At 43.0% G+C, this 12006-nt stretch overlaps 1 protein-coding gene across 1 annotated transcript in view; it reads right to left on the bottom strand.

Annotated features, from left to right (window-relative positions):
• The window catches only part of CHN2 (chimerin 2), a 346590-nt gene that overhangs the window by 120914 nt on the left and 213670 nt on the right, over positions 1–12006 (bottom strand). Inside the window, exons 5-6 of the mRNA XM_081243907.1 lie at positions 8080–8193; positions 2335–2620 (exon numbers count right to left, since the gene is read on the bottom strand). Of these exons, the coding sequence (XP_081100033.1) occupies positions 2335–2620; positions 8080–8193 (400 nt within the window). The remainder of the gene's footprint in view (positions 1–2334; positions 2621–8079; positions 8194–12006) is intronic.

Genomic DNA, 12006 nt, shown 5'->3' with positions numbered 1-12006 from the left:
CACTCTGGAAAATGAAATGCTGGGCTGTCTGGATTTGAGAAGTATTAGGAAAACTACCCATTTCACTCATTTAAACCTTCAAGACGTGCCATTACCAAAGCAGACAGGTGCCGCGGACATTCTCAGTCAGTCCACTCAAGTTTCCACCACCTCTTTTCTAGTTACTGTCTCCATGGCAGCAGTCCACTGACCTGCCTTTAAGGGAAATGGAATTTCTGGCAAGACTGAGACTTGGTAATTCCACTTGTCAATACAGGTCAGAGAGAAACAGACGGAGGCGTACCAAGTTACTTCACAAATCCAGTAACAAAATGAGTGACCCCTGGCAAATGACCAGACTGAGTATTCGGAGTGTCCTCCAGGAAAGCCAAACAAGGCATCATTAGTATCCAAGAAACCCGCACCGCCAACACCTCTCCATCAAACCTTTCACTGAGTTTGGACTTCCTCCTTCAACGTTTTCTTTATTTAACCTTTTCCTCAAAAGGTGAAAGTGTACTGGGTGGCTCACTCAAAGTGATTATTAATCTGATTATTAATTTCCTCCAAAATTTAATTTTAATAAATAAATACAAAATGATCTACAAGAAAGGACATATTTTGTCATGTAAATTTCCTTATGGGACTATCATCTAGAAATATCAGTTTCCAATGACCCAACTTCCCTTGTGGGGGAGGGTAGAAATCGGTGAATGTCAATTCCAACACCCAGGATCTAAACTCTCATCCCAACTACACAAGAGTCACTTCCTACTCACCTCTTTTCCTGGAAATGTTCTAGTGTGTTGCCTGCAGTTGTAACAGATCGCCTTTTTTGGCGGCATCATTCTCCAAGTCAGAAATATAAACACCACTTCAGAGATTTATTTTACAATTCATCCTCTGATTTGTCATGGCTAGGAAGGTCAGCTTCCAGATTTTCTATTCTAAATTACTTTTGAACAGATTTGGCAAACAGAGTAAGGAACGGCTTTTGCCTAGATGGGAACAAACTCTGAAAGTTGGGACCCAAGTTCTCTCTCTCTCTTTTGTTGAAATGTAAACAATCAGAAACCCCACCATTTCCCAAATCAATTATTTGCAAAAGAATAAACAGGTGCTTGGGAGACTCTGGAGTTATAAAAAGAAAATGGCAAATGATTTTTTTCATGAGCCAGCTGCTCAACTGACGTGATTCTGAGGAAGGTTCTCCTAGGCTCTAAAGCTTAATTAGCAAATCAATTAAGATCATCCCCTGTCTGCCAACAGGACCGCCTGCCATCCTCTGCTCTCCTCCTCATTTCAGTGCTTTCTGGTGCATCCCCGTCGCCAAAGCCGAAGCCCAATCAGTCAACCTGAGGTTCCTTTGCTTTCTGCTAACACTGGACAACAGGGGGACGAAGGGGGCCGTTCCAGTTTAATTAAGGATTAGTAACCACCAGAAGTAGCAGTGCTCGCCCTGCTTATTTATATCTGCCCCAGTCCAAGTTCGCCTTAGAAGCTGGGCTCAGCACAGACTCAGTGGGGGCTGACTGGTGTGGCTGGCTGTCACTTTCTTTCAGTGGAAAACAGATAGGACCAGGCAAAGCAGATGGTTCCTAAAGAGGCACATCCAAAAAATCTGCTAGCAAACTGTGGTGGTGTCTTTCAAATAAACAGCAACTTACTGGAGAGGAAAATCAGATCTTCCTCGCCACATCCTGCCATGATGCAACCACCTTGAGCATCACCCACTTAGGAGCTTCTAATCCTCGGCGAGGCATATTAACGCCTCCTTTGGGACAAAGGATAGCCTGTCTTTCCAAGCCTCCCAGAGAGAGCCATCATCACCGCTAATGCTCCCATCTCTGTTAGTAAAATCTGTTATCTAGGTAACACCACCTTCAAGAGACGGCTGACCTGTGGATCACGCATAGTCACCCAGTCCTAAGAGAAGGAAATGCAAATACCATGTATTTGGCCAGCTGGGTGGAACTAGAGATGGAGCCAGTAACACCTCAAAGGGCAATTAAAAAGCAAGTGACTAGTTTCATCCTAAAACATTAATGGGATTTTTTTTTCCTTTCAAACTCCAAATAAACTCACAGATAATTATCTGTGGAAGTCCTGGCTCTGACTGCATGAGTTGGGCAAATCATCAAACATTTCTGGACCTCACTGTCTTCATCTGTAAAATGAGGGGGTTGAACTGAAAGATGTCCAAGGTCCCTTTTAGCATGAAAATTCTAAAGTTCTTTCGGTGGAGGTGGGGTGGTCTCCTACAACATATTGGCAAATCACATATAGAACTAATCGTCTGGTTTCTGAGCATAGATTAAAAACAGAGAGACTGTTTTTGTCCCTCGCGTAGCTTACCTTTTCAACCGCTGTGTGTTCTTCATTTGTGACGCTGGCTTTCCTTGATTCGTTTTTAGACCTGCTTAGCCTCCTGGATACTTTTTCTCTGAGTAAAGTGGCATATCCGATGTGCTCATAGATGGGATTTGTTGTCATTTTGGAAATGTATTCAGAAGCTTTCGTTTCTATGTACAGCGTGATCAAGCCATCTGTGACCAGATCGTGAATTGATTCAAACCTCTTCTCACCCACAAAGTGTTTTCCATCATAGAAGAGCCTGTAGTTTAAGGTCTGGTTTCCAAACCTGCCCATGAGGAAGGAGAAATCACAGTAGTGTTAGAAATCAGGCCAGTGAGTGGCAATGGCAGCTAAAACTTCCCGAGCGTGTACTGAATGCCAGGCACTGGGCTAAGCCCTTGGACATGATTTTCCCCATTAAGTTATCATGGAGACCCGTTGAGACAGGTGCAATTATTATCCCCGTTTGACTGCTCAGGAAACTGAGCCTTGAAAAGATGGGGTACCTGATTGAGGCTACATCCCTGGAAAGAGGCGAAGGTGGGTTTGACCCTAGCCAGTCATATGGCATCATTTGGTCCTAGAAATCACTAAGGCCATTGGGTCATAATCATTCTCATTTGTAAAAGTCAGGGAGTACTGCCTGATTTACAGATATCTTACTTAAATTTCTTAATGGGAACTAGCCATGCCCCTCCACCCTCCCCTGTACCAGGCAATTACCTGTGCAAGGGAAGCTATCACCACTGGCCTGATGTCCTTTTATTATTACATCTTTTTTTTTTTTTTTTTTTTTGCAGTACGTGGGCCTCTCACTGTTGTGGCCTCTCCCATTGCGGAGCACAGGCTCCAGACGCACAGGCTCAGCGGCCATGGCTCATGGGCCCAGCCACTCTGAGGCATGTGGGATCTTCCCGGACTGGGGCACAAATCCGTGTCCCCTGCATCGGCAGGCGGACTCCCAACCACTGTGTCACCAGGGAAGCCCTTATTATTACATCTTTAACCACTATCAGTAAAGCACCCCATACCTCCCACCCCAGTTGGTCCAAAAGAAGGGAAACAGGGGAACTGTGTGGAGCTCCCTGCTTGCACGCCAGAGCCAGCATTCCAGTGACCTAATCATTAGGGTGCTCTCCCTTTAGTGCTGATTGTTCCCTCTTGGCCTTGGTCCTATATCTCACAGCCCCTGCTTGGCTCCCCACTGGGACTGTCAACTCCTGCTGCTGGGGTGCTGGGAAGCTGGGAAAATACTTTGCATTTCTAGAGCACCTGCTACTCTTGAAGTGCTTCCTCATAATGACATCACTGAAGATACGTCATCCCCATTTGCAACTTGGAAAGCATCTACCTTTCCACAATCACAACATCAAGATGGTGGGTTGAACACACCTTTGTGGGCTGACCTGGGAAGTGTTTCTTTCTTTTTTTTTAAATATTTATTTATATTCTTATGGCTGCGTTGGGTCTTCATTGCTGCATGCAGGCTTTCTCTAGTTGCGGCGAGAGCAGGCTACTCTTCATTGCGTGCGCCGGCTTCTCGTTGCAGTGGCTTCTCTTGCTGCGGAGCACGGGCTCTAGGTGCATGGGCTTCAGTAGTTGTGGCACGCAGGTTCAGTAGTAGTGGCTTGCGGGCTCTAGAGCATGGTGTCCCCTGCATTGGTAGGTGGACTCCCAACCACTGTGCCACCAGGGAAGGCCCTGGGAAGTGTTTCATTGATACCATTTCTTCCATGGAGAAAGAGCTTCCCAATTCCCAAGAGTTCACGAATGAACTTCTGGAATACGATCCAATTCTGAAATTGAAAACCTTCACCAAACCTTACAGGATTGCCATGAGGATCAAAGGACATAAAATATTTGATCCAGGTTAGGAAGGTACAGTAAATGCAATGCCTTTTGGGTGCTGTGATTTTTATTTTCTTTTATTTTTTGTTTAACATCTTTATTGGAGTATAATTACTTTACAATGGTGTGTTAGTTTCTGCTTTATAACAAAGTGAATCAGCTATACATATACATATATCCCCATATCTCCTCCCTCTTGCGTCTCCCTCCCACCCTCCCTATCCCACCTCTCTAGGTGGTCACAAAGCACTGAGCTGATCTCCCTGTGCTATGTGGCTGCTTCCCACTAGCTATCTCTTTTACATTTGGTAGTGTATATATGTCCATGTCACTCTCTCACTTCATCCCAGCTTACCCTTCCCCCTCCCTGTGTCCTCAAGTCCATTCTCTACATCTGCATCTTTATTCCTGTCCTGCTCCTAGGTTTTTCAGAACCATATATATATATATATATATATATATATTTTAGATTCCATATATATGTGTTAGCATACGGTATTTGTTTTTCTCTTTCTGACTTACTTCACTCTGTATGATAGACTCTAGGTCCATCCATCTCACTACAAATAACTCAATTTCGTTTCTTTATATGGCTGAATAATATTCCATTGTATATATGTGCCATGTCTTCTTTACCCATTCATCTGTCAGTGGACCCTTAGGTTGCTTCCATATCCTGGCTACTGTAAATAGTGCTGCAATGAACATTGTGGTACATGACTCTTTTTGAATTATGGTTTTCTCAGGGTATATGCCCAGTAGTGGAATTGCTGGGTTGTATGGTAGTTCTAGCTTTAGTTTTTTAAGGAACCTTCATAGTGTTCTCCATAGTGGCTGTATCAATTTACATTCCCACCAACAGTGTAAGAGGGTTCCCTTTTCTCCACACCCTCTCCAGCATTTATTGTTTGTAGATTTTTTGATGATGGCCATTCTGACTGGTGTGAGGTGATACCTCATTGTAGTTTTGATTTACATTTCTCTAATGATTAGTGACGTTGAATATCCTTTCACGTGTTTGTTGGCAATCTGTATATCTTCTTTGGAGAAATGTCTATTTTGGTCTTCTGTCCATTTTTGGATTGGGTTGTTTTGTTTTTTTGATATTGAGCTTCAGGAGCTGCTTATATATTTTGGAGATTAATCCTTTGTCAGTTGCTTCATTTGCAAATATTTTCTCCCATTCTGAGGGTTGCCTTTTCATCTGTTTTTATGTTTTCCTTTGCTGTGCAAAAGCTTTTAAGTTTCATTAGGTCCCATTTATTTATTTTTGTTTTTATTTCCATTTCTGTAGGAGGTGGGTCAAGAAGGATCTTGCTGTGATTTATGTCATAGAGTGTTCTGCCTATGATTTCTTCTAACAGTTTTATAGTGTCTGGCCTTACATTTAGGTCTTTAATCCATTTTGAGTTTATTTTTGTGTATGGTGTTAGGGAGTGTTCTAATTTACAAATGCCAAAGGAACTTCTCTAGGCAGGAAACACAAGAGGAGGAAAAGACCTACAATAACAAACCCCCCAAAATTAAGAAAATGGTAATAGGAACATACATATTGATAACTACCTTAAATGTAAATGGATTAAATGCTCCAACCAAAAGACACAGACTGGCTGAATGGATACAAAAACAAGACCCGTATATATGCTGTCTACAAGAGACCCACTTCAGACCTAGGGACACATACAGACTGAGAGTGAGGGGATGGAAAAAGGTATTCCACGCAAATGGAAATAAAAAGAAAGCTGGAGTAGCAATTCTCATATTAGACAAAACAGACTTTAAAATAAAGACTAGGGCTTCCCTGGTGGCGCAGTGGTTAAGAATCCGCCTGCCAATGCAGGGGACACGGGTTCAAGCCCTGGTCCAGAAAGACTCCACATGCCTCGGAGCAACTAAGCCCGTGTGCCAGAACTACTAAGTCTGCGCTCTAGAGCCCGTGAGCCACAAGTTATGAGCCCACGTGCCACAACTACTGAAGCCTGTGTGCCTAGAGCCCGTGCTCTGCAACAAGAGAAGCCACCACAATGAGAAGCCCGTGCACCACAACAAAGAGTAGCTCCCACTCACCACAACTAGAGAAAGCCTGCACACAACAAAGACTCAACACAGCCAAAAATAAATAAAATAAATTTTAAAAAATAATAATAATAAAAAAATAAAATAAAGACTATTACAAGAGACAAAGAAGGACACTACACAATGATCAAGGGATCAATCCAAGAAGAAGATATAACAACTGTAAATATTTAGGCAACCAATGTAGGAGCACCTCAATACATAAGGCAAATACTAACAGCCATAAAAGGGGAAATCGACAGTAACACAATAATAGTGGGAAACTTTAACACCCCACCTTCACAAATGGACAGATCATCCAAAATGAAAATAAATAAAGAAACACAAGCTTTAAATGATACATTAAACAAGATGGACTTAATTGATATTTATAGGACAATCCATCCAAAAACAACAGAATACACTTTCTTCTCAAGTGCTCATGGAACATTCTCCAGGATAGACCATATATTGGGTCACAAATCAAGCCTTAGTAAATTTAAGAAAATTGAAATCGTATCAAGTATCTTTTCTGACCACAACACTATGAGACTAGGTATCAATTACAGGAAAAAATCTGTAAAAAATACAAACACATGGAGGCTAAACAATGCACTACTAAATAACCAAGAGATCACTGAAGAAATCAAAGAAGAAATCAAAAAATACCTAGAAACAAATGACAATGAAAACACGACGACCCAAAACCTATGGGATGCAGCAAAAGCAGTTCTAAGAGGGATACAGTCCTACCTCAAGAAACAAGAAACATCTCAAATAAACAACCTAACCTTACACCTAAAGCAATGAGAGAAAGAAGAACAAAAAAACTCCAAAGTTAGCAGAAGGAAAGAAATCATAAAGATCAGATCAGAAATAAATGAAAAAGAAATGAAGGAAATGATAGCAAAGATCAATAAAACTAAAAGCTGGTTCTTTGAGAAGATAAACAAAATTGATAAACCATTAGCCAGACTCAACAAGAAAAACAGGGAGAAGACTCAAATCAATAGAATTAGAAATGAAAAAGAAGTAACACCTGACACTGCAGAAATACAAAGGATCATGAGGGATTACTACAAGCAACTATATGCCAATAAAATGGACAACCTGGAAGAAATGGACAAATTCTTAGAAAAGCACAACCTTCCGAGACTGAACCAGGAAAAAACAGAAAATGTAAACAGACCAATCTTAAGCACTGAAATTGTGATTTTTAATACTGTGATTTTGTGGTAAAGTGCTCTGATGGCTCGCTGGCATGGAGCGTTATGACTGCCCCTGGGAGCTCAGTGGGTCAGCGTGATCTCTGAGAGAATCCCCTGGTGAAGTGCACGGCTGTGCAGGCACACACGCACAACGTGAGGTGAAGAATTTTGCCGAGGGCGAAGGGAGGCAGAGGTGTGTCTCAGTCAGCAGGCTTGATGTTTCAGAAGGAAGCAGCCCTAGAGCACCAGCTTTGCAGATGATTCTCCAAAGAATGCTGTGTATGCATAAACAGAGCCTCAGAGCCCATCAACTGATAACAGGAAATGTATAAGCCTCTGACATGCTGCTGGCTGCTTTGTAAATGAAGTGAAAATAAAAACTAATTAGGGGGGAATGGGGAGCAATTGATTTAATGAGTACAGAATATTTGGGATGATGAAAAAGTTCTGGAAATGGATAGTGGAGACGGTTGCAGGACACAGAATGTATTTAATGGCGCTGAACTGTACACTAAAAAATGCTTAAAGTGGTACATTTACATTGTATGTTATGTATATTTTACCGCAAAAAAAAATGGGAAAAAAATAAAGTCTCCTATAAAGCAGTTGCAACAGTGGATGAAATCAGACTCACCTTAGTGCTAACGTGTAGCACCCTGGCTGGCGCTGGCTTTCTCTGAGAATGTAGGCGCCCTCCACGCCTCCAAGAAGCTCATCTGCCTGCTCTCGGGAGATGATCCCATGAAACCTGAGGAGAGACAAGACCATCTTTGTTCTGAACAGATCACATACCAACACGGACCACAAAGAGCTGCCTAAAAAAGATGGCGGGTCCACCTGGAATCTACAGCTCCCCATTTAAATGAAGAGGGGTGTGACTACTGTATACTTCCAGATGGCTTGGACCTGGCTCTCAGCATGCACCCAAACAGATAGTAAGCACGCAAGTAGGCAAGGCAAAAGGAAGAACACCCAGTCCACCTGGCTTTCTGCTATCGTCTTTGATCATAAGCTGAAAATTAAAGTCGTAACCAAAAGCCAGGTTATGGCTCCTCTTTTATCTATGAAGAAAAGCAAAAGAGCATTTACCAGTTTAGCACTCTGCTCATCACTAGGTATTATCCTGATTGCAAAGGAGCACGTACTGGTTATCACCCTGCTTACTTCAGTGTGGGGTGTTGTTCATTTTACAGGCTCATTCTCTGGAAAGAATAGCCAGAAGTAATGAACAGTCTTCCATTCCTCTAAATGTTGAGAGCAATCGCTTAGGGATGTGCTTGGAAAATGTACCTATTTTTCTTTTTTAAAGATAATGTTTATTTTTTCTCCTGCAATTTAAAAAGTAATACACATGCATGTAGAAAATTCGGTAGGATTGCAAGCTTGGCCAGTAACTGCTTTGCTCTGGAGGGGATGTCTGGGACCTAGAGAGTGGACAGCGATGCCAGGGGAGAAGAGAACAGGACAGGAGTTAGGGACACACAACCAGCCAGCTCTCTCTGCTGCCCTAAAGCAAAGACAGCGGCTCACCCCTGTTATCAGAGATTTGATCAATCTGTGTTTCAGAGGAAGGTGGGAGCTGGGTTGTGTCGGCGTGAGGCCAGGGCCAAGGGGTCCCAGGCTCCTGGGAGAGGGAGCACCACCCTCTTTCTAGGATTACCCAATCTTAGGGAATTGGGGGGAATAAATTAGAGAAGAAGTTTTCTGGACAGAGAATCCCCTTTTACCTTCCTGGAAGGGAGACAGGAGGGAGGGAAGCTGGCTACACAAGAAGTGCTGTTGTTTTTTTCCACAGGAATGCAAAGATTCTTAGAGGACACATGTACCAGGATAACATTTTGGAAAAAAATAAACCTATCACAATACTCACGTCCTAATTCCCTTCTGTTCTTTACAACTAGACCTTACAAGCTGAAGCTTTAGTCCTAGGGGAGTGAGGTCAAACACTCTGGCCTTGAGTTCTCAGATCAACTCTCAAAAGCCTAGGGCTTTTGAGATATATTTCCCAAGTGATAGCTTGGGAAAAAGGGGTGTTCTGGCTTCTCAAATTTTGGTTTTAAATCTTGAGAGTCAATGTATGGAGGTCTTGCAGCATCGCTTTTCCGGGGTGAGGATGAATGTGCTGTATGACATAAGAGCAACCCTCCTTTCCAAAAGACCAGTGTCCCCAGTTCTTTTGGGAGGGAGATTGGGAGAAATTTGGCCAGAATCCATGTTCAAGTGGGTCTAAGCTGGGAGGTGGAGAAGCCTCCTTTGCAGCAAGAGCAGGGGCTGGAGAAGGCTGGACATGGTTTGGGCAGAGACCTGAGGGGAGCCCTGCAGATCCCAGGCCATCGAGAGAGAGAGAGAGAGAGAGAGAGAGAGAGAGAGGGAGAGAGAGAGAAGAGAGAGAAGAGAGAGAAGAGAGAGAAGAGAGAGAAGAGAGAGAAGAGAGAGAAGAGAGAGAAGAGAGAGAGAGAGAGGTGGGAGGGACGTGGAGAGGATAGAAGGGCAGAGGGCGTTGGAAAGTTTCCCACATCAGAAAGGACAAAAGCTGGTGCCACAAGAGGTTTGAGGCTGGGATGTCCAAGACACAACCTGACAGGGCAGGTCAGGGGGTGACCACAGGAGGAAGAGGCACACGCAGCGAAGGGCACAGAAACCTGACACCCCTGACCCAGGTCACTCTGTGGGGGGAGAAGGGCAAAAAAAAAAAAAAAATGGGAGAAGGAATATCCCAAATAGGCAGTTAACCTGAAAGCAGTTTTGTTTGAACTCCCTTGAATGGACATGTTTCAGGGATGGCCAGCAGCAGATGTCAGGTGTCAAGAACTAAGTTAAATTCAATTGTTCAAAAGAAGAAAATGACAATCTTGTGCATCTGAAGACCCAGTGTGTGGCTCATCAGCCCCTTTAGGCATGGATTTAAAAGTACCCATCATGTATATATCTATGATCCCAACTTTTCAAAAAAAAGAGCCTGCACAAAGACTGGGAAGAAAGAGATGAAGGGAAAAAAGTTAACAATGCTTCTCTTTCATGGTGGGGCTATGGTGTTTTCCACCTTGTAGATTCCTATATGCTCTAATTTTCCCAAATTAATTGGGTATTAATTGATTAACTTTTTAAGAACAAAAGTAATACCTACCCACAGTGGGAAAATTCAAAATTTGAAAGTTAAAAGGCATGAAAGAAACAAAAATATAAACAGTAGAGAAATAAAAATTCCCTTTCCCTAATGGTATCTATTGAACACACTTTCTTGTGATTCTTTCTAGGAAAAAAAATATGCATATATGTTTCCTGAATAGAGCATGTCTTACTTTTTGAATGGAACAACAAAAACTTTCATTTTTAAAAAAGAAAGGGAAACACAGAATATGAAGTTTTTAAGCTAACGTCCCTCTGATATATATATATATATATATATATATTATATATATATATATGTTTTTTTTTTGCGGTACGCGGGCCTCTCACTGTTGTGGCCTCTCCCGTCGCAGAGCACAGGCTACGGACGCACAGGCTCAGGGGCCATGGTTCACGGGCCTAGCCGCTCCGCGGCATGTGGGATCTTCCCGGACCGGGTCTCGAACCCGTGTCCCTTGCATCAGCAGGCGGACTCCCAACGACTGCGCCACCAGGGAAGCCCTATTCCTTTTTTATGGTTAAGAAAATGTTTCTTTGGTCTCGTTTCACTCTATAGTTTATGTCGATTGGGGGAGGGGAGGTTGGACTATGAGAACTAGAAGATTATTCAACAAAACTTTTATGCAAAAAAGGGAAACAATAAATAGAGTTTCTTTTGGAATTCATGTACAAAAATGTTCTATTTGAGAAGTATATAATAGGTTTTCATTTTCTCTTTTTAAAATTAATTCTCTTTTCTTTTGCTCTATGAGCAAAATCCAAATCAGTATACTGAAGAAAAATAAGTCCTATTACAACCAGGTTAGATGTTAGGGACATGGGGGTGGAAGAGAGAGGAGGCCAGTGATGCAGGCAGGTATTCCAGAGCCCCCAACTGAATTCCCAAGGCCCGGTAGGAAGGTTCAGAAACGCAGCCGTAGCAATTAGGAAGTGGCTGCCGAACTGGGACAAATAAGAGGGTCATTCATCACCGAAGTGAAGCTCTGATGGGTAAGGGAATAGAGGAAGAAGGTTTTGGATTGGCTGGGAGAGCTTTGGGAGCTGAAAGAGACTTTAACCTTATAATGCCTCCAGGTGGGTCATGGGAAGAAAATCGAATTGTGCATCTGACTGACATCCTCCCCCCCTCCGCCCCCGCCCTTTGCTCTGTCTGGGTGGTTCTGCCTGCTGTGAGCTGTGCACATGCCACAGCCCGAGACTGCCAGCTATTTTTATGGTAATGCGTATTTGCTTTGCAGTAGGTTTCTGAGAAAGTAAAACAAGAGATGAAATTAAGAGGAAAAAGGGGGGGACTTCCCTGGCGGTCCAGTGGTTAAGACTTCGCCTTCCAATGAGGGGGTGCAGGTTCGATTCCTGGGCAGGGAGCTAAGATCCCACATGCCTTGTGGCCGAAAAACCAAAACATAAAACAGAAGCAATATTGTAACAAATT

This window comes from Mesoplodon bidens, assembly GCF_964165515.1.
Source record: "Mesoplodon bidens genome assembly, chromosome: 9".
Taxonomy (NCBI): Eukaryota; Metazoa; Chordata; class Mammalia; order Artiodactyla; family Ziphiidae; genus Mesoplodon; species Mesoplodon bidens.
Note: the sequence above shows the minus strand (reverse complement) of the source record. Positions and strands in the feature narration are given on the sequence as shown.